The sequence below is a fragment of the Sorex araneus genome, chromosome 1, assembly GCF_027595985.1.
Source record: "Sorex araneus isolate mSorAra2 chromosome 1, mSorAra2.pri, whole genome shotgun sequence".
Lineage (NCBI taxonomy): Eukaryota > Metazoa > Chordata > Mammalia > Eulipotyphla > Soricidae > Sorex > Sorex araneus.
Genome location: NC_073302.1, coordinates 149318562 through 149339714, shown reverse-complemented (window position 1 = coordinate 149339714; position 21153 = coordinate 149318562). Strand labels below are relative to the sequence as shown.

General features: G+C 49.6%; 1 protein-coding gene across 1 annotated transcript in view; it reads right to left on the bottom strand.

The window, feature by feature from the left end:
• Nucleotides 1-21153, bottom strand: part of MCCC2 (methylcrotonyl-CoA carboxylase subunit 2) — a 67804-nt gene that overhangs the window by 33718 nt on the left and 12933 nt on the right. The window contains exons 2-6 of the mRNA XM_004608500.2: nt 17814-17880; nt 10577-10661; nt 9564-9665; nt 7507-7634; nt 4351-4463 (exon numbers count right to left, since the gene is read on the bottom strand). Of these exons, the coding sequence (XP_004608557.2) occupies nt 4351-4463; nt 7507-7634; nt 9564-9665; nt 10577-10661; nt 17814-17880 (495 nt within the window). The remainder of the gene's footprint in view (nt 1-4350; nt 4464-7506; nt 7635-9563; nt 9666-10576; nt 10662-17813; nt 17881-21153) is intronic.

The following is a 21153-nucleotide window of genomic DNA, read 5'->3' as shown; positions in this document are numbered from 1 at the left end:
CTGCTTCTCAAACACTGATCAGTCTGTTTAAAGATACCAATGATGCCCGGTCCAGAGACACAGCAGAGAGTCCCGCAAGACACCACAGCACCAGAGATCTCCTCGGGCCCCATACTGGGCCAATTTCACCAGGGCACCCCAGATGGAGCAGGTGCTCTCTCCCCGCCTACTCCAGATGGAATCCCGGTGACCAAGAGCTTCCACAAGCAAGGCCCAGGTATTCGGGTTCCAGGACTAAATCTCCATGCTGCATGGCGGCAGAGGAGCCGGGCTGTCCCTCCCCGGGTCCCCGCCCGCCCAGGAGACTGGCTGTCATGCCCACAATCTGCCTCTGGGAGCCATCTCAGTGCACCAACAGCCTTGTCCAGAGACTCCCAGTTGAACCCCAAGATGGATGAGTGCCCTACAGAGATGTCTCTGGAAACCAACCATTTACAATTTAGACATTTACATTTACAATTGTGGCCACACGAACTCTCATGATATTCAAAACGAGCAATGGAAAATAAATTATCTAGCGTCTGCCCCTGGCAGGTAGGCTTGAATGGTAGTAGGAAAATTAGGGCAAAATATAATGGCCAAAAGTAGAGAGAAAGGGGCTGGAGCGATAGCACAGCGGGTAGGGCGTTTGCCTTGCACACAGCCAACCCGGGTTCGATTCCCAGCATCCCATATGGTTCCCTGAGCACCGCCAGGAGTAATTCCTGAGTGCAGAGCCAGGAGTAACACCTGTGCATTGCCGGGTGTGACCCAAAAAGAAGAAAAAAAGTAGAAAAGTAGAGAGAGAGTATTGGGGAAATTGTCTGCCATAGAGGCAGGGTGAGGACTGGGATGGGGGGGAGCAGGGACAGAGGGAAGATACTAGGGACATGGGTGGTGAAAAATGTGCACTGGTGCAGGGATGGGTGTTAGATCATTGTATGGCTGAGTCTCAAACATGAAAGCTTTGTAACTCTATCTCACAGTGATTCAATAGAATAAAAATAAAAATTATAAATAAATAAAGATACCTATGACTAAAACTCCTCCAGCCTATGCGTTCATGGAAGCCATTTATCAGAGGAACACTTACAACAGCAAAAAAAAAAAGAAAGAAAGAAATAGTGTGCCCAACAATATAATATTTTGCATAGATAAATGAATTGTGGATAAATAAATTCTTCTAAAACCTGGAGCAAAACTAACACCACATTAATTTGAGTGGCGGGAAGAAGACTATTTCCTCTGTGATTCTCTATATTTTTTGCACTTTTGATCTAATTTATGGTGTTTTTTTTTTTCCCCAAGGTTTCACTGGAAGCAAAGGACACAGTCTCACCGTACCAGCCTGTTCTCAGCACTCGAGCACCCAGATCCAAGCTAGTTCAGTACAAAACTCAGCCAAGGAACTTAGAGAAAAGCAACAATGATGTAAGACTTGAAAAAGGGGGAACTTCCAAAAATAAGACGAGAAAGCTAAATAGATGTCGCTGGGCTCCATGAAAATAACAAACGAGCGAGGGAGAGAAGAGAAGAGCAACCGTCAGGAACCCAGAAACCGAGCCTGGAGGTGAAAACAAAAAGGATGATTCTATCAAAACGTAGTAAGGCAAAAGCAGGGGAGATGAAACGGGAGAGGAGCTGTGCCAGGCAGGCACCCCATACATGCCGACACGTGATGGTCTCTGTCAGGGAAAAGAATCACAGTCTCAAGGCCACATCAGCTGTCTTTTCTCCATAGAGATTCAATTAAAAAAAAAATTAAAGAAAGAAAGACATAAAAGAACAGGACTGGAGGGACAGAGAGGGGTTAAAGGCACTTGACTCGCATACCAGGTCTGATCCCCAACGCTGCATAAGGTCCCCCGAGCACCAGCCAGAGTCACTCTTGCGCAGAGCCAGGAAGAGGTGCTGAGCAGCAAGAGGGGTGCCCGCCTACCTCTACCCCCGGGGTTATCTGGTCTAGAAGAAAAGATGACTTCCAGAAAGGGACTCTGGGAAACTGTTTCCTACAAAGGTGGCAGAGGTTGAGACTTAGTGCCGACCGTGTGGGAGGAAGCAGGTACGGCAGCGGGAGACCAGGGCCCAGGGCGGGGCCCAGTGGCACCTTCCAGCAGAGCCTGGCCCCAGCATTAGGTGGGAATCCATCACACAAGGTCAACAGGTATATAGGAGTCTCCAAGAAAGCAGGGTTTGGAGCCTGGGAACTAGAGAAAGAGTGCCCGTGTGGCCGAGGTGCAGAGGCCAGAGGGGGCCGGGCGGGCCGGGGCAGTGCCACAGGAGGGCTGGGGAGGAAGCCTGGGCTCGGGCTGGCTGTGGAGACAGAGAAGATGCACCAACCCTATCTGGGGGGAAATCAAGCTGATCGGGGGGATCAATCAACCCGATCCAGAGGGGAAAATCAACCCAATCCAAGGGGAGAAAAATCAACCCAATTCAAGAGGAAAAGTCCACACAATACAGAGGGGAAAATCAACTCGATCCGGGGGGATAATAAACCCAACCCCGGCACTCAGAGGTTTAATATGTGCTGGTGATCATCCAGCATCACGGAAACTCACAAGCAATACAAAAGAACTGAGGGAAAGATTTTTTCTTTTTAGGATTGTGTCAAGAGAAAAGGAAAGAAAAGGCAAGGATGACATCAAAGTCTACGTGAGCAGAAGGCAGGTACCACGAGGAAGGAATTGCCGGGAGCGAAGAGTCAGAACTCACCTCCCCCTGTCATTCTCCCCTCAGGGGACCCGTGGCAGCAGCACCCCTGAAAACAAGGGGGATATTGAGAGCAGGACGAGAGAGCGTGTAGGGGGGACGGGGAGTGTCGGGGCTCCAGGCACCATCAAGGTGTGACCGTGGGTGGACCTGACGGGGTGAGGAGGAGGAAGCCCGAGGATGAGGAGGCACAAGGGATCCCACACCTTGGGCAAATCACAAGAGAGGGCAAGTGACCCGGCTGTGCGGGGCGAGGCCCTGGCGTGCTGGAGGTAGCAGGGTGCTGTGAGGGCAGGGGGGCTCTGGGGAGGGCAGGCCGACAGGAAGGAAGGGACAGGGCAGGCAGCAGGAGTCGGCCGCTTCACAGGAAGGAAGGGACAGGGCAGGCAGCAGGAGTCGGCCGCTTCACAGCGATGCAGGGATGAGTCGAGGTCCTTTCTTCTTGGCCTCACGGTCAGTGCTCTGCTCTGGGCCACCCCCAGCAGTGCTCGGGGGCTGCACTGACAGATCAACCCAGGCCTCCCCAACATAAGGGGAACTCGCTAACCCTCCAGCCCGAGAGATCTTTATGTTCCCCTCGGTAACTCAGTCAAGCCAAAGAGGAGAAGAGGACCAAAGGTAAAGCATAATGGAAGCATGGGTGTCACGATCGTGAATGACAAGGTTGGCCAGGGAAGAGGAGGGCAAATCCTGCCTGGGATAGGAGAAGGGAGAGAGGAAGTAGTAGAATTTTTGCCTTTTTCCTTTTCTTCCCTTTTCTTCTGCCCCACCCTGAGCCCCAAAGGGTTCTGGGAGGCCTATGGGCCGCTAGTGACTCTCAAACAGGGCTCTCATGCAGTGCAAGGGCCTGCAGACAGATGCTGCTCGGGCCTGGGGTACCGGGGCTTACCTGGGCCAAACATGATGACCTCTCAGTGTCTGTGTTGCAAGCCATAATGCCCAAAAGTAGAGAGAGAGTATGGGGAATATTGTCTGCCATAGAGGCAGGGGGAGGGTGGGAAAGGGGGGTTATGCCCGGGATATTGGTGGTGGGGAATGTGCACTGGTGGAGGGGTGGGTGTTTGATCACTGTGAGATTGTAACCCAAACATGAAAGCTTGTAATTATCTCACGGTGACTCAATAAAATTTCAAAAATTAAAAAAAAAAAGATTGTAAGACTATTCTCCAGTAGGAACACACGGGTGGGTGGGAGGCAAATGCGGGGAAGGGGCATTAGTGAAGGGACGTGGACATTGGTAAAGGGATTGGTGTGAAAACATTGTAGCACTGTAGCACTGTCGTCCCGATTTGCTTGAGCGGGCACCAATAATGTCTCCATTGTGAGACTTGTTACTGTTTTGGGCATATCGAATATGCCACAGGTAGCTTGCCAGGCTCTGCCATGTGGGCGGGATACTCTCAGCAGCTTGCCGACTCTCCGAGGGGGACGGAGGAATCGAAGCTGGGTCGGCTGTGTGCAAGGCAAATGCCCTACCCGCTATGCTATCACTATCACCATTGAAAAAAAAAAATTCTCCAAAGTGACAGAAGAATAGGAAAAGATTTTTGAGAGAAAAACAAAACACTAATTTGGTTTTTTAAAGATACATCTTCAAGTACCTAGTTAGCAAAAGGCATCTGGATAAAAAAGCAAGACATCTCATTGGCGAGAAATTACCTGGGCGATGTTTCTCGAAGACATGACCGCCTGGTTATAGAATATACGGCCGAAGTGATCTCGGTCAGGAAAGACATCTGCCTGCCGGGGTAAATTTGCGCCTCCTGAGTCGACTGAAACCAAGAAGAGAGAAATCAGGACAGCTCCGAGATCACCAAGACTGTGTCCACAACGGTGGCAGGTTTTGGTTTTGGGGTTGCTTTTGTTGTTGTTGTTGTTGTTCCAGGGGTGACAGTGTGGGTCTGTGGGGGGGGGGGCGGGGGGGAAGAACACCTGACATTGCTCAGGGCTTGGCTCTGTACTCAGGGATCACTCCTGATAGAGCTCGAGAGACCATACAGGGTGCTGGGGATCGAAGCCAGGTCAGATGCACGCAAGGCAAGCGCCTCACCAGCTGTGCTCTCTCTCTGGCCCCCTGTGGCACCAGTCCCTAATCACAGTCAAACCCCCTCTCTGCCTTTCTAAGTGGCCGACTGCAGTCAAAGAAGGCCAGCCCGCCACTGATCCCTCCCCCTCTCCCCCGCACCTTCCCAAATTTCAAGGCAAAAGTCCACTTGACATTTAGAACTGGGACTGGGATCTGATGTGTTGAAGGACAATGAAAGACTTATTCACTCCCTTAAGGACAGCTCAAGTCCCAGGAGCACCATCTGTCCTTTTCCTCTCTCACAACAATACAAAAGCCACTGCACATTCATGCATTGTGTGTCGCCTGCTGCCTCTGGACCTGTTTTCCTGCAGAGTTCCCCATTTGGGGGCATGTCAGCTGTACCGAAAGTAGCCTTGGGATGTTGTGTGATGACAGGTGACTTTTCTAGCCATTCCAGGTCTCCGTTTCCTTACCTGTGATATGAAGATAACAGTGGCCATCCCAGAGAGAAACTGGGGTGGGGGAGGCGGGGGACATGAGTAGATAGAAACCTCATTCTGCATGTGCTCTGGGCACATGAGTGAATGCCGCATCACTGAGCTAGCTACCAACCATAACAACTGCCTTTGACCCTGAGTCTTTCTTTAACATTAGATCCTGTTCCCAGTTCAACATGTGAGACTCATACCCTAGACTATGACACTGGTCACTGTGTCCTTCACAAGGCAGGCACACCTACAAGCGATGGGGCACCGTCTGCTGCTTTCTCTGTGTGCGAAGGCAGTGGAGTCAACTTCTTGCCTTCGCACAGAGAGGGTGAAAGTCTGAACACAGGGGGAAGGTCTGAACACAAAGTACCTGTTCAAATCCACTTAGAGCCAGTAATGTGGCTCAGTGCTAGAGCACATTCCTCGCAGCAGTAAGGTCCTGAGTCGGATCCCCAAGACCAAAAAACTCAGGTACACATGTCTGTGTGCACACATGAACACTCGAGGCCAGATACAGTGGGTAGGGCGCTTGTCTTACATGTGGCTGACTTCAGTTCGATCTGTGTGGTCCCCTGAGCCCACCAGGAGTGATCCTTAAGTGTAGACCCTGGAAAGATCCCTGAGTACCACCAGGTGTGGCCCCAAAACCAAAACCAACAAAATAAAAACCAAATACCCATGTTGATGAACAACATATGTGGAGTTTCAAACAACCAATACCCAGGAATTGTCCATCCAAATGACCTTGCTTTTATGTTCTTTTTGAGATAACCTTGAATTTAAATGTATTTACATTTCAAATACCAACTTACTTCAGTTGAAGATTTAATTTCTCTATGGGGTGTCTCATCAATTTATATACAGATTTAACCATTTAACAGAGTTCCTGGCATTTAAGCCTCCATAAATATTAGCTCTTGTTTCTTTCATATTTTGAAGCCATCGAGGTTAACAGAAAAGCAAAATATAAACAGAGAAAAACTTACACATCTCTGCATGTGTAGAGAAAAACCTGACACATACCAAAGTATTACCAGGAATCATTTCTGTGATCTTGTCATTGGTGACTCCTGCTTACGTTTTCTCCCTGAATTTTTAGCAAAGAATGCATTTCGGGGCCAAAGCGACCGTACAGTGGAGTCAGGGTAGGCATCTGCCTTGCATGCAGCCAACTCAGGGTCTATCTCAGCACTGCATATGGTCCCCTGACCACTGCCAGGAGCGATGATACCTAAGTGCTGAGCCAGAAGCAAGCCCTGAGCACTGCCAGGTGTGGCCCCCATGCCAGAACAAACCAAACCAAACAAACAAAAAGAATGGTACATATTTCTAGAAATCATGAGATGAAACAATAATTTTTTTTTGGCTTTTGGGGTCACACCTGGCGATGCTCAGGGGTTACTCCTGGCTCTGAACTCAGGAATTACTTCTTTTTTATATATATATTTATTTAATTAATTACTTATTTGCCCTTTGGGTCACACCCGGAGATGCACAGGGGTTTCTCCTGGCTCTGCATTCAGGAATTAACCCTGGCACTGCTCAGGGGACCATATGGGATGCTGGGAATCAAACCTGGGTTGGCCGCCTGCAAGGCAAACGCCCTATCCTCTGTGCTTTTGCTTCAGCCCCAGGAATTACTTCTGGCAGGGCTCAGGGGACCAGATATGATGCTGGGGATCAAATCTGGGCCAGCTTCATAACAATAATTTTTAGTATTAAAAAAATACCCAGGGCCTGGAGCGATAGCACAGCAGGTAGGGTGCTTGCCTTGCATACGGCCAACCCAGGTTTGATTCCCAGCATCCCATATGGTCCCCTGAGCACCGCCAGGAGTAATTCCTGAGTGCAGAGCCAGGAGTAACCCCTGGGCATTGCCAAGTGTGACCCAAAATGAAAAAAAAATAATACCACTGGGGGCCAGAGGAATAGTACAGTGGGTAGGGTGCTTGCCTTGCATTCCGCCAACCTGGGTTCAATCCCCAGCACCCCATGGTCACCCAAGCCCTGCCAGAAGTGATCCCTGAGTGCAGACCTGGGAGTAAGCCCTGAGTCACTGGATGTCACCCAAAACACAAACAAAATACCCACTGGAAGACCAGCAGTGTGGCTCAGTGGTCCCACACTGGCCTTGAGCGTGTGAGCCCTGGGTTTGAGCCCCCGCTCCACCCACACACACCATAAGGAGGACGGGAATTCCCACTGGGAGCGCCGCCCACTGGCTTCTGAGCGCGCATCACACTGACTCCCGCGCATCACACTGACACTGACAGGGTTCCAGGGAGCCCCGTGACTTGCCCAGGTAGATGCAGGGCAGCCTGTTCTGCATCGCGATCTCCTGTGCCCGCAAGTGCTTCTTCACAGTCACGGGGTAGTAGGAGCCGCCCTTGACGGTGGCGTCGTTGGCAACAATCATGCACTCTACCCTGGGGGCAGAAAGAACAGAGTGATTCAATGCTCCAGGCCAGCTGTTAGAAGCAGGGAAAGGGATATAGCAGAGAGCCTTTCAGTATCTGTACTGCACACCACAACACCCAAAAGGAGAGAGACAGAGACAGAGAGAGACAGAGAGAGACAGAGACAGAGAGACAGGGAAAGAGGGAAGGAGAGAGAGGAAGAGAGAGAAACAGAGAGACAGTGGGAGACAGACAGACAGAGTGGGGAGGAATAGAGAAAGAGAGAGAGAGAAGAAAAGCTCCTGCCATAGAGGCAGGCTGGGGTGGGGAGAGGTGGCGGAGGGACCTGGGGCCACTGGTGCTGGGAAACATACACTGGTGGAGGGATGGGTGTTGGAACACTGTACGACGAAACTTCATCATGAACAACTTTGTAAGAGTCTATCTCACTGCGATTCAATAATAAAATCTTTTTTAAAAAAAGAAACCAAGGGGCTGGAGCAATAGCACAGCGGGTAGGGCATTTGCCTTACACGCGGCCGACCCAGGTTCAATTCTCAGCATCCCATATGGTCCCCTGAGCACCACCAGGGGTGATTCCTGAGTGGAGCCAGGAGTAACCCCTGTGCATTGCCAGGTGTGACCCAAAAAGCAAAAAAAAATCCCAAAATGTGTCACTGACCTAAAGGTGCTCTTTCCCAGTGGCTGACCACCACCCTCATGTCTCTATTGGGCTCTGAAGTGAGGTGACTCCACAGCAGAATTGCCAGGAAACCACAAACGTTGGGCTCTGAAGACTTAGCATTGGCCCAGAGCCATAGTACAGTGGGTCAGGCGCTTGCCTCGGACACAGCCTACCTGGCTTGGATCCCCAGCACCACACACAGTCCACTAAGCCCTGCCCTGAGTGACCCCTCTGAATTCTGACCCAGGAGTAAGCCCTGAGCACCACTGGATGTGGGCCCAAAACCAAAAAAAAAAAAAAAAATTAAAGACAGCATTGAAAATTTTAAACTATTTCAATGACCATGACAGAGATTATGTGTTAAAATGATCATAGTTCAGATAATGATTTAAATAAAATGCTTTATTTACATTTTTAAAAAAGAAAATCCTTTGAAAAAACTTTCAAGCTTACTCTCAGGAAGGCAATCTACAAAAAATACAAAGTGTTTCATTTGCTGTTCCTATTTTCACAAGTCTTCCATGCTACAGCCGTATGCTTTTCTAGGAAACAAAGAGTTTATTTTTGTTATGTATTGGGTTTTGGCTTTGGGGCCACACACCGTGGCACTCAGACGCCATCACCACTCTGAGCTCAGGGGTCACTCCTTGTGGGGATGAGGGGGCCCTGTGGGGTGCCAGCGATGACCCAACGTGGGTCGGCCACGTGCAAGGCAGGCGCCCTACCTGCTGTCCTATCACTCCAGCCCCACCTCAGGAGTTTCCCAGGTTAATTTTACACAACAAAGTGCAGGAACTCTGTTTTGTGGTAACACTTGGAGCACCTTCCTTATTCACTGGGTCACACAGAGTCTTCTACACCTTAGAGGGGAGGGAAACTCGTAATGACTTTAACGTTCAACAAACCAGACTTCAAAGGAACAAAGGGTTAGAAACGCTGAGCTAAGATCCCAGCTGACACGGATGCTCCTGGGAACCAGGAACCAGGGAAAACGCAGTCAGAGACACCGCGAGCACCTGCATGGCAGCGCCCCATGCAGGCCCAGCGCACACCGGCAGGTTCCGGTAACGGAGATCGGATGGAGCCGCAGCATCATTGCGGGGAATTTTTCCCACTTCCATAAATTTAATCTACGCGTGGTAGGAATGCTCCATCCTGAGTAACAGAAACAGCATAAAGCACGGAGGCTGCCAGGCAGAGCAGCAAGGGGTAGACGCCAGCTGCCCTCTCTCCCCTTGGCTCCCACACTGCCGGTGCGGGTAGAAGACACTCACCCCGACACTCTCCCGATGCCCGTGATGATGCCGCCGGCGGGCACCTCCTCTTTACCGTATAACTGGTAGCCTGCAAATTGCGACAGTTCCAGAAATGGAGACCTGCAGGGAAGAACGGAGGCTGCCTGAACAGACGTCGCTGATTTGAAAGCAAATGGAAACAGTCAACATGTGCACAAGAGTCTTTCCTTTGGTACATCAATGTTTTGGTTTGGGTTTTGGGTTTGGGGGCCACACCCGGCAATGCTCAAGGCTTACTCCTGGCCTTGCACTCAGGAATTACATTACTCGCATTCAGAAGTTACATTACTCCTGGCGGTACTCGGGGAACCATATAGGAGGCTGGAGATCAAACCCAGGTCGGCCATGTGCAAGGTGAATACTCTATCCACTGTATTATCTCTCTGGCTCCTGGTATACCAATGTCAAAAAAAAAAAAAATACACTGTGTACGAAAATCTTTGACAAGGGTCAGAGAGACAGTATAGCGGGTAGGGCATTTGCCTTCCATGCAGCTGACCTGGGTTCAATCACCAGCATCACGGATGGTCCCTAGGCCCACCAGAAGTGATTCCTGGGCAGAGCCATTAGTGAGCCCTGAATCCTGCTGAGGGGGAGGGGGGCAAACAAAATAAAGGAGAATCTGTAACATGCTCCAGCAAAGAAGGAGTCTTTGGCTTTTTCACCAGTGCCCGCTCCACACCCGATCAAAGGTCGCCTCTCAATAGACATGGGAGCAGAATTCAAAGCCACTCATGCATGGGGGCTAGCGAGATAGGACAGTAGGTAAGCTGCTTGCCCTGCATGCAGGCTACCTGGATTCGATCCCCGGGGCCCCATATGGTCCCCTATGCACAACAGGAGTGATTCCTAAGCACAGAGCCAGGAGTAACCCCTGAGCATTACAGGAGTGGCCCCCAAATAAACCAAATCCAAACCACTTTTTTTTTAACCCCGTGGAGGAAAAGCCTGGACTAGAGAAGCGGGAGGGGGTGGGGCTGGGCTGCACCCACCCTGGGTCGATGAGGGTGTCCACTCTGTCTCTGGGCAGCAGCTTCCCTCTGGACACGTGGAGTGCTCGGGCTTTCTCACCGCCTCCTGCAATCAAAACGTGACAGTGGTTCACTCAGACGGCTTCTCTCTGACCATGCCCCTGAGACATACTTCTGGGTCCAGAATGAGGCACTTTTTTAGAAGCTGAATGTATCCTATGAGAAAATGCTATTTTTCAGATCAAAGTAAACAAGCGCGGGAGCCACAGTACAGCGGGTCGAGTTCTTGCCTTGCATGCGGCCAACCCAGCACCCCATATGGTCCCTCATGTCCCACCAGGAGTGATTCCTGAGGACAGAGCCAGGAGTAAGCCCTGAGTATTACTGTGTGTGGCCCCCAAAATGGAAGTAAATAAACTGACACTTTATTTTGTTTTTTGATTTTTTTTTCTTTTTTGGGTCACACCTGGCAATGCTCAGGGGTTACTCCTGGCTCTGCACTCAGGAATTACTCCTGGCAGTGCTAGGGGACCATATGGGATGCCGGGGATCGAACCCAGGTTGGCTGTGTGCAAGGCAAACACCCTACCTGCTGTACTATCGCTCTGGCCCCTAAATACTGACACTTTTTAAAAATAGACAGATAAATAAAAATCCACCTGGGCTGGGGCGATAGCACGGCAGGCCAGGGCACATGTGTTACAAGTTGGAGGCAAAGGTTCGATCTTCAGCACCACACGAGGGAAAAACCCCAAGCATTGAACACCAACAGGCTCTGCTGGGGCTGATCCCTAAACAAGCAAACCCTGACTTCTCCCTGCTGCTACCACATATGTCCTGAACCCACTTGATGTTCCACGATAAACCTCCATCGCAGGTATTAAATGCCTAATACAGACAGACAGCCCCGTACTATATGCTTAGAATCTGAAGAAGTTTCCTCCATCCGTACCCGGAGGAAAAGCACTGCTTTAGAATTACCTCCGTAACAGACACAGTGCAGCTCCCCCGAGCCCGTTAGGGCCCCCGTGGGAGGGGGCGGCACACCTAAGACGGTGACTTAAAAGATCCTGAGCTCTGCGGCTGGCGCGAGAGTCCAGTGTGTAGGGCCTCAACCCCAGTTCCATCCCCGGCACCCCATCTGATCCTTGGAGCCCCACCTGGAGAAATTCCTCAGTGCAGAGCCAAGAGTAGCCCTGAGCATTGCTGGGTGTAGTCTCCCACCCACAACCCCCCCAAAATTAAGAGATAAAATAATATATCCTGAGGTTGGCGGAGAAGTTATCTTCTGAGGTCCCTGGAGTTGTCCCAAAGGAAATCAAAGTAACTGAAGAATACACAGAGGTAGTCCACTAAGGCTGCTTGAGGCGACAGGGCCCCCAAGCCTCGCCTAGCCAACCACGGGCGAGTGCTTGGGATGAGCCAATGACCCTCTCAGAAAGCCACGGCAAGAGAGCTGGAAGTTGGAGGATACAATTGTATCTCTGTCAGTTTATTCTCACTGCTGGCCAAAAATTTCATTTGGACAGACTCTTTCCTTGCTGAAATACTAAGCTGTCTACAGAAGAAATTTGTTGCTTATAAATGGATGGACATGGAGAGCACCATGCTGAGTGAAAGGAGTCAGAGAGAGAGGGACAGTCATAGAATGATAGCACTCAGCTGTGGAATATGAAGGGGGGAAAAAAAAACATAAAATGAGATTAATATCCAAGGACAGTAGGAATAAGGACCAGGAGAGCCCAAGAGCCAGTCCCAGAGATATTCGACACACCAGGCCCCACCCAGTGAGGAAGTGCTGGGGGCGCCAGGACGACCTCAAGATGCTGCATGTCATGTTCAGGGCCACGTGGTGCTGGGGCTGACCTCAGGGCCGGGCCCCAGTCAGTGCTGTGCACACTCTTTCTTCTCCATTCTGCAAGAACCCGAGCCGAGCACTGGGAAAAGTGGGTAAGTTGTGCCTTCATCAGGGAGGAGGGTCTGTCTGGAGTTCTTTCACAATTCAACGCATCTTTCCAGTGCTGCCACTAGGGGGCAGTCGCGACACAGGCATCTGCCTCGGTCTGCAGAGGCCAGGTCTGCCTGTCCTTAGTTCTGCAGGGCTCCACTCAACGCTGGCACCACGTGCACGCAAGTCGAATTTCCACTTAAACCTTTTTCTCTTTTAAAAAATAAATTCCTGGAGGCAGGGGAAGGGTGGGGAAGAGGGTATACCGGGGATATTGGTGGTGGGGAATGTGCACTGGCGCAGGGATAGGGTTTGATCATTGTGTGATTGTAACCCAAACATGAAAGCTTGTAACTGTCTCACGGTGATTCAATAAAATTTTTAAAAATAAATAAATTCCTGGGGTTGGGGTGATAATACAGCTTGCCAATACCACATGTGGTCCCTGGAGCCTGTCAGGGGTGATCCCTGGGTGCAGTGTCAGAAGTAAACCCTTAGCTTCACTGGGTGTGGCTCAAAACAAAACAAAACAAAACATAAAATAAAATAAAATAAATGCCTTTTTAAAAACAAACAGGGGCCAGGGGGTGGCTCTGTAGTAGAACACACTTGTACAAACTGCATTTATGTGCATGTCCTGGGTTCAATCCCCAGACCACACAAAAAAAAAGTAAAAAGTTGAAAAGACAAGAAGTGTTGGGTATCAACCCTAGTGTTTTAGGCTTTGAGGGTGAATTGCCCCTTTCCTCCTCCCAGAGAAGCTTAACATGCCCTCACTAACATCCTTAATTTGGTTAAAGTCTATTTTCAACCTGTCCTGTGTGTTGGATATCAACCTAAGTGCTTTAGGCTTCATCAGTGAATTGCCCCCTTTCGTCCTTCCAGAGAGGCTTAACATGCCCTCGCTAGCATCCCTAATTTGGTTAAAGTTTATCCTTAACCTTTCCCTTGGATTTTACCTCTCATTGTCACAGTTCCCCAAGTCAGTCTTGATTACTTATAAGCCAAAACTTTCTGGTAATTCTGAACTTTGTATTTGTACTGCTTAGTATTTGAAGTGCTTTTCTATTTCCCCTACAGCTTTTTTATATTTTACTACAGAGCAATGTTCTTTGGTTAAACATGAAAGACCATTAATGCTATGCTCCTAATATTTGGGAGTTGATTGACTGAAATATATCTACTCCTGGACATAATTACTTGTTCATAATTACTTGACTCAGGCTTCAGTTTCTGTAGTTCCTAACACCCCAAGAGGGAGGTCCCGCCGTGGGGACTGGGATGGACCCGGGGCGAGTGGCAAAGCTACCCGGCATCGAAATGGGACATTCTAGAAAGCATAAATGCATAGTCTTGATGCAAGCTGTTACAATCTAAGAGACAGGACCCCCATGGGAAAGGACAGGCTGAAACTTCCCTGAGGACTTAGTCTGGGATTTATGGTAAAAGCCTTGCTTGCTCTCAGCCCAGAGAACTAAGTGTTGGGATTCTTGTCTCTTACTGTGTTCATCCAAACAACTGCAAGTATTGATAACGTATACAATTAAAGGGAAAGATAAAAGTAATGTAGATGTCCCTGGGAGACAGTCTCTTCTTGAGTTGATCTCCCTAAGAGAATTTCCTCTGCCAAATGTTTATCTATGTAAGTGACCAATCACACCTGTCCTTACCTCAACCACCTTTTCAAGATGTTCTATAAGTAAGCTAGCAGCTCTGCATTAACTGGGTCATTTTCACCATCAAGCCGTGGTTCCCTGTCTCCCTGTCTCTCTGTCTCTGTTGGGGAGCCCTGGGGAGGTGGGGAGGCAGGGAGGCAGCTCTGGGGTTTACTTTGTGAACTCACACACAAGTTTCATTTATTTTTGTTTGTTTGTTAAAAGACTTGTTTCAGGGCACCTGGGTTCAATCCCCCACACTGTACCAGCCACCTTAGCAACTGTGTTCTCATGGATTCTGGATGCTACTTTTCCTCTTTTTCTTCCCTCATGCCATGACTGAATTTAGACATGCGAATTTTTGTTTGCTCGTTTTGGTTTTGGATTTTGGGTTCCACCAGTGATGCTCAGGGCTTACTCCTGGTTCTCTGCTTAGAAATCACTCCTGGCAGGATCAGGGGTCTGTATGTGGGTGCAGGGAACTGAACCTAGTGCAAGTATGATTGGCCACATGCAAAGCAAGCACCTTACCTCTCTCTCTGGCCCCATGTTAATTTTTTTTTAATTGAATCACTGTGAGATAGACCCTTACAAAGCTGTTCATGCTTAGGATTCAGTCATACAGTGTTCCAACACCCATCCCTTCACCAGTGTACATTTCCCAGCACCAGTGTCCCTAGTTTCCCTCTCATCATTCCCCACCCCACCCCTACAGCAGGCACTTATCTCTCTCTATCTCTCTCTCCTTCCTTCCCTCCTTCCCTCCCTCCCTCTCTTTCTGTCTCTCTCTGTCTCTCTCTCTGCTGCCTCTGTCTCTCTCTCCCCCCCGCCCCTGTTTTGGGCATCGTAGTTTGCAATACAGATACTGAAATGTTGTTGTGTATATCCCTTCATCTACTTCTAACAATCAGTTCTTGTCCAGCGTGATCATTTCCAACTACTGTTATACTGCTATTATACTGGTCCCTTCTCTGTCTGACCTGTCCTCTGCCCCACACACACTTGGGGTAGATTCCAACCATTGACCAGTTCTCCTCCCATGCTAATCTTTTAATATGTAAACTTTCCTAGCTAAACATGAGTCAGTAGTGCTTCCTGTTGTTTCACAAGTTAAGCCTTAATTTTGAAATGACTGTCAATTTCAAACTCTAGAACACGGTCTTCTAGAGTTAAAGTGACCCAGTATGGCAGTAGTGGCCCGACAAAATATGCTAGCTGTTTAACCGCTTAGGTTCCCTGTGTTGATGCCACTCCCCGCCTCCTTCTGTTTTCCCCACTAGTTAGTCACCAATTTCACTGCTTGGGGATACTTGTCACAGGGACAGAGGTGGCAGAAGATTCACATTTCCGGTTAGGGAAGAGGACATGATGTCCAGACATGAGCCAGAAGGCAAATATCTCTGTTGGTCAGGAGACTAGCACCCATCCTTTTGTTTTGCTTTGTTTTGAAGCCACACCTGACAGTGCTCAAGGCTCATTTCTGATGGGGCTCAGGAGACCCTCCGGGACTCTGGGAGTGGAACTGGGGGAGCTGTGTTCAAGGCAAGCATCCTCCCTGCTGTGCTATGGCTGCAGCCCCAACGTCTATCCTTACCCTTTCCGACCCTCTCAAGATACTCTGAGCAGAAACAACTTTTTTTTCTTTTTTAAATTTTTGGACATTGTCATTTGCAATACAGATACTGAAAGGTTGTCGTGTATATCCCTTCATCTACTTTTAACAGTCAGCTCTTGGCCAGTGTGATATAGTCTCTGGATGTTGGCCATGGATGGGATTATATGGCGCTAGGGGCAGTTTCTGGGTGACTGCCAAGCTACTGGAAAATGGGGGGTCTGGGTGGAGGAGGCCCAGTCTCAATCCCAGCAGTGCTCAGAGCTTACTCTCCTGACTCTGGGCTCAGAGATCACTCCCGGCAGGCTTGGGGGACTCTAGGGAGTGCCCGGTATCGAGCCCAGGTCAGCTCCCCGTCATACTACTGCTCTTGCCGCAGCAAGAGTTTTCTTCATTTGGCAGTAGAGAATCCCCGGCAAATCAGGAACAAGGTCTTTGGACTTAAGGATTCTCCACATGGTATGGCTGGAGGGGGAGTGGGACGGCACAGGGACAATGGCAGAGGGAAGTGGTCACTCTGGGAGAGGGTGTGGGGCTGGGATATTTTGTGCATGAAATCAGGGTACCTAAAATAAAACATAAGGAAAAGACAATGGTATTGCTTGTCAGAAACTAGAGAAACAGCATGAAGGGTCCCGGGCTGCAGCTGATCTGCAGGGGGTGGGCCCACCGGCTGCCTGGACCACTGCTCCCTCCTGTTGTCAGCTCCAGTAGGGGGACACGGAGCACCCTGTGAGGTGTCCCCTGGGACAGGCCCTTGTCTGGGTGCAGGCCTGTGATGTAGGATGGGTGGTCACACTCAGGAACAATAGTTAATTGATAAATAAATGAGCCACAATGATGCGTTTTCTTCCCCACCCCACTTCCTTTTAATTTTTTTTGTGTGTGCTTTTTTGGGTCATACCTGGTGATGCACAGGGGTTACTCCTGGCTCTGCACTCAGGAATCACCCCTGGCGGTGCTCAGGGGACCATATGGGATGCTGGGAATCAACCCGGGTTAGCTGCATGCAAGGCAAACACCCTACCCACTGTGCTATTGCTACAGCCCCCTCCCACTTCCTTTTTAAAGATTTTTTTTTCTCCATACCCAGTGATACTCAGGGGCTACTCTCAGCTCTGTGCTCAGAAATCACCTCCTGGCAGACCTCCATGAGTACTCCAGCCCCTTGGACTATCACTCCAGTCCCTAGGATATAATTTCTTCCAAGCAAAAAAAGGTGTTTTCGGGGCTGGAGCAATAGCACAGCGGGTAGGGCATTTGCCTTGCATGCAACTGACCCGGGTTCGAATCCCAGCATTCCATATGGTCCCCTGAGCACCATCAGGAGTAATTCCTGAGTGCAGAGCCAGGAATAACCCCTGGGCATCTCTGGATGTGACCCAAAAAGAAAAAAAAAAAGGTGTTTTTTTTTAATGTCAAATTTCCAAATATAAAAGAAATGACAATTTTTAAAGTTTTCAGGAAAATTTTTTTTGTCTTTGGTTTTGAGCCACACCCAGTGATGCTCAAGAGTTACTCCTGGCTCTGCACTCTACTCCTGGCAGTGCTCACGGGACCAGATGGGATGCCAGGGGATCAAATCTGGGTTAACCGCATGCAAGGAAAGCACCTTCTCCACTGCACTATCTGTCTAGCCACAGAAAATCTAATTTTCAATAAACCCACTTGGAAATTTTTTCCAGCTTCTATAACATAGCAGAAATAGCTTGCCTCGACAAATTTAATAGTGCATTATGAATATGATTGGTAAAAATAGTTTAGTGTCATTTGGTAGAACAATAACTTTCAGTGCCATGCGGTGGTTGAAATGACCTTAGAAACAATAGGCAATTAATGAATAAATGATCCACATTGAAGAATTTTCATTTCTACTCCCCACCCCCACATATTGGTAATGCTGAGGGTACAGAAAACTGGAAAAATGAGGAGGAAATGCTTGCATGACTAAAGGCAGGGTCTCCTGCTACTCATTCTCCTCCACAAGCAACACCCACAAAGGACCACGGCCAGGGAGAGCAGGGGCTGGGGAGGAGCATTTACCTAGTTTCACGGTCTGTGCTCGTTCGTGCAGCTGGTCTACCAGTGCTCTCATCTGTTCATAGTTTTCCTAGAACAGAAACAAAGAGGGGAAGAGCCACATTAGAACACATGATCTGTTTCTACCAAGAGAAGAGTCAGTCAAGGAGAGCATCATCAGGTCCCAACCCCAAGTCACTTCCACCTGCCTCCCCTCCCCCCACCCCCTGCCCCACACACACAGTGGTCACCACATCCAGTCACCCCAACTGAATGAAAAGTTTGAATCCTGCAGCTGTATCTTGGCTCAAGCTCTTCTTCACCCCACCCTACTCTGTCGTTCCCACCCTCCCCCCCATCATTAATACATGATTGAGATGGAGATAACACAGCTACAAGTGCGCTGAAGCCAACAGTATTAGTGGATATCGTCACTGAACCTCCACCACCAATGGGCCCAAGACCCTCTGCCACTGTCCTGATGTCATGCCTAGCCCATCCCACCCTGGGTAACCTCAGTTGTGTCATCAGCGTCAAGCAACCCCACTTTTTTTTTTTTTTTTGGTTTTTGGGTCACACCCAGCAATGCTCAGGGGTCACTCCTGGCTCATGCACTCAGGAATTACTCCTGGCAGTACTCAGGGGACCATATGGGATGCTGGGAATCGAACCCGGGTCGGCCGCGTGCAAGGCAAATGCCCTATCCGCTGTGCTATCGCTCCAGCCCCAAGCAACCCCACATTTAAAGCCTAACTCATGGGAAGGGGTGGAGAGAGAGCACATCCTGTAAAGTACTGGCCTTGCATGGCGCCAATCCAGGTTCAATTCCCAGCACCCCACATAGTCCCCGAGCACCACCAGGAGTGAGCTCTGAGCACAGAGCCAAGGAGTAACCCCTGAGCACTGCTGGGTGTAGCCCAAACCTAAGTAAGCCTAATACCATGGAGCCAGAGAGAAAACCCAGTGGGTAAAGTGCTTGCCTTGCACCTGGCTAACCCCGACTCAATGCCGGCCACCAGATATAGACCCCTTAGCACAGAGCCAGGAGCCCTGAGCACTGCTGGGTGTGGCTCCTCCAAGAATGAATTAACTAATAAAATTTAAAGTCTACAAGACAACTCAACAGGCAAAGTGCATGCTCTACATGTGGAACCACAAATCCCTGGCACTGCAGAGTCCTCAGGCACCACTGGGAGTGCTAACCCCTACCTCATCCCCCCACACACACACCCAACAGTGAGCAGGGACTAGCCACTGAGCATCACCAAGCATGGCCCCAGAACAAAAAGCAAACAAATCTAAATAAGCACTGATACCTGTCTGCCCCCCTGCGCCCACCCCTGAGATCCTGAGGGCACCAGCTGGAGGTTCAGCCTGGCATCTGTCCTGAAAGTTGCCCAGGTAATTCAGGCAGTGATGTGTCCCACTGCACAACGCCTCTACAAGCGGAGTGAGAGCACAGCAGGGCGAGGGCGAGGCAGAACCCACTTCCTACCCGCCGGACTGGCAAGAAGCAATAACGCAGGGATGTAGAGCACCTGCCTTGTAAACACATGGTCACAAGTTTACACCCCCAGAGTCCGACATGCACAGGGACAGATCCGGCTGATTCAGCTTCCAAGCCTGCGTGCTCTGCCTTTTGAGCCCAAGCGCAGAGCTGCGTGCAGATACTCAGAGCATGAAGGGGGAATCTAAGTACTCTGCTCCACCACTGTGTGGTTATGAGATTTTTACAGACTGCACATATTGTCCCAGGTAAAACCAAAAGTGCAATGAGGTACAAGAGGCCAGTGGACTGACCCAAGGATACTCAGTTAATCTGAAGTAGAGCTAGGGCTTATCTCTTACAGTTGCTTTGTTCTGTTTCGAGGCCATGCCAGCTACTCTGGGAGCTACTCCTAGCAGTGCTCAGGGTGCCAGGCGGCAGGGCTCTCACCCAGGGCTCCTGCATGCAATCAACACTTTATTTAAAATATTTATTAAAAATAAAACAGTATTTTACATATTGTTAGACTGGAGCGATAGCGCAGTGGGTAGGGTGTTTGCCTTGCATATGGCCGACCCGGGTTTGATTCCTCTGTCCCTCTCAGAGAGCCCAGCAAGCTACCAAGAGTATCCCACCCACACGGCAAAGCCTGGCAAGCTCCCCGTGGCATATTCGATGTGCCAAAAACAGTAAAACAATGGAGATGTTACTGGTGCCCGCTCAAGCAAATCAGGGACGACAGTGCTACAGTGCTACATATTGTCATATGCAACAAATGCACAAACACCTGATGCTAAAAGTTGCCTCTTTCAGAGGAACAGAACCTAAGAATTATTGAAGAGAACAGAAGAAATGTGAAAATGCATCTGATCACCAACAGGTGGCACTGGACTCACCTGTCAGTCTCAAAGTGTCCACAGATGTCCCCACAGTGCTGGTGCCTGCCCAGCGTCTGCGGGAACCTGGTTCCTTTGGGTCTGCAGGAGGAACAGGTTTCTGAGTACTCTGCTTCCCTCTCCCTCTCATCAAGACAACGCTGCCCTCCAGCTTTCCTGCCAGCTCCACAGGATGAAAGCAGCTCTCCACCCCTGTGTGTATGAGTTGGGTAAGAGTGTATGTGTGTGTGTATGAGACTGTGTGCGTGAGAGAGAGAGTGTGAGTGTGTATGTGAGGTGTGTGTATGGGAGTGTGAGAGTGAGTGTTGTGAGAGTTGTGTGTGTGTGCATGAGAGTGTGTGAGTGTGAGAGTGTGTGTGAGGTGTTTGTAAGAGTGTGTGAGTGTTGTGAGTGTTGTGAGAGTGTGTGTGCATGAGAGTGTGTGTGAGAGTGTGAGAGTGTGTTGTGAGAGTTGTGTGTGTGAGTGTGTGTGTGTGAGGTGTGTGTATGGGAGTGTGAAAGCAAGTGTTGTGAGAGTTGTGAGAATGTGAGAGTGTGTGTGAGTGTGTATGAGAGTGTATGAAAGAGTGTGTGTGAGGTGTGTGTAACAGTGAGAGTTTTGAGAGTTGTGAGTGTGTTGTGAAAGTTGTGAATGTGTGTGTGAGGTGTGTGTATGGGAGTGTGAAAGTGAGTGTTGTGAAAGAGTTGTGAGAGTGATTGTGTGAGAGTGTGTGTATGAGACTGTGAGAGTGTGTGTATGAGGTACGTGTAAATGAGTGTGACAGTGAGTGTTGTGTGTGAGAGTGTATGAGAGTGTGTGTATGTGTGTGAGAGAGAGAGAAAGTGTGTGTGTGTGTGTGTGTGTGTGTGTGTGTATTCATATAACGAATAAGAAGGCCCACAGCTCTCTCTTGCCACCTGCGTTTGGTAGTCTCGGGCCACTTCCCTACCCGGGATGATGCCATGGGTGCACAAAGGAAGAACCGAGGGCTAGGCTGGTTGG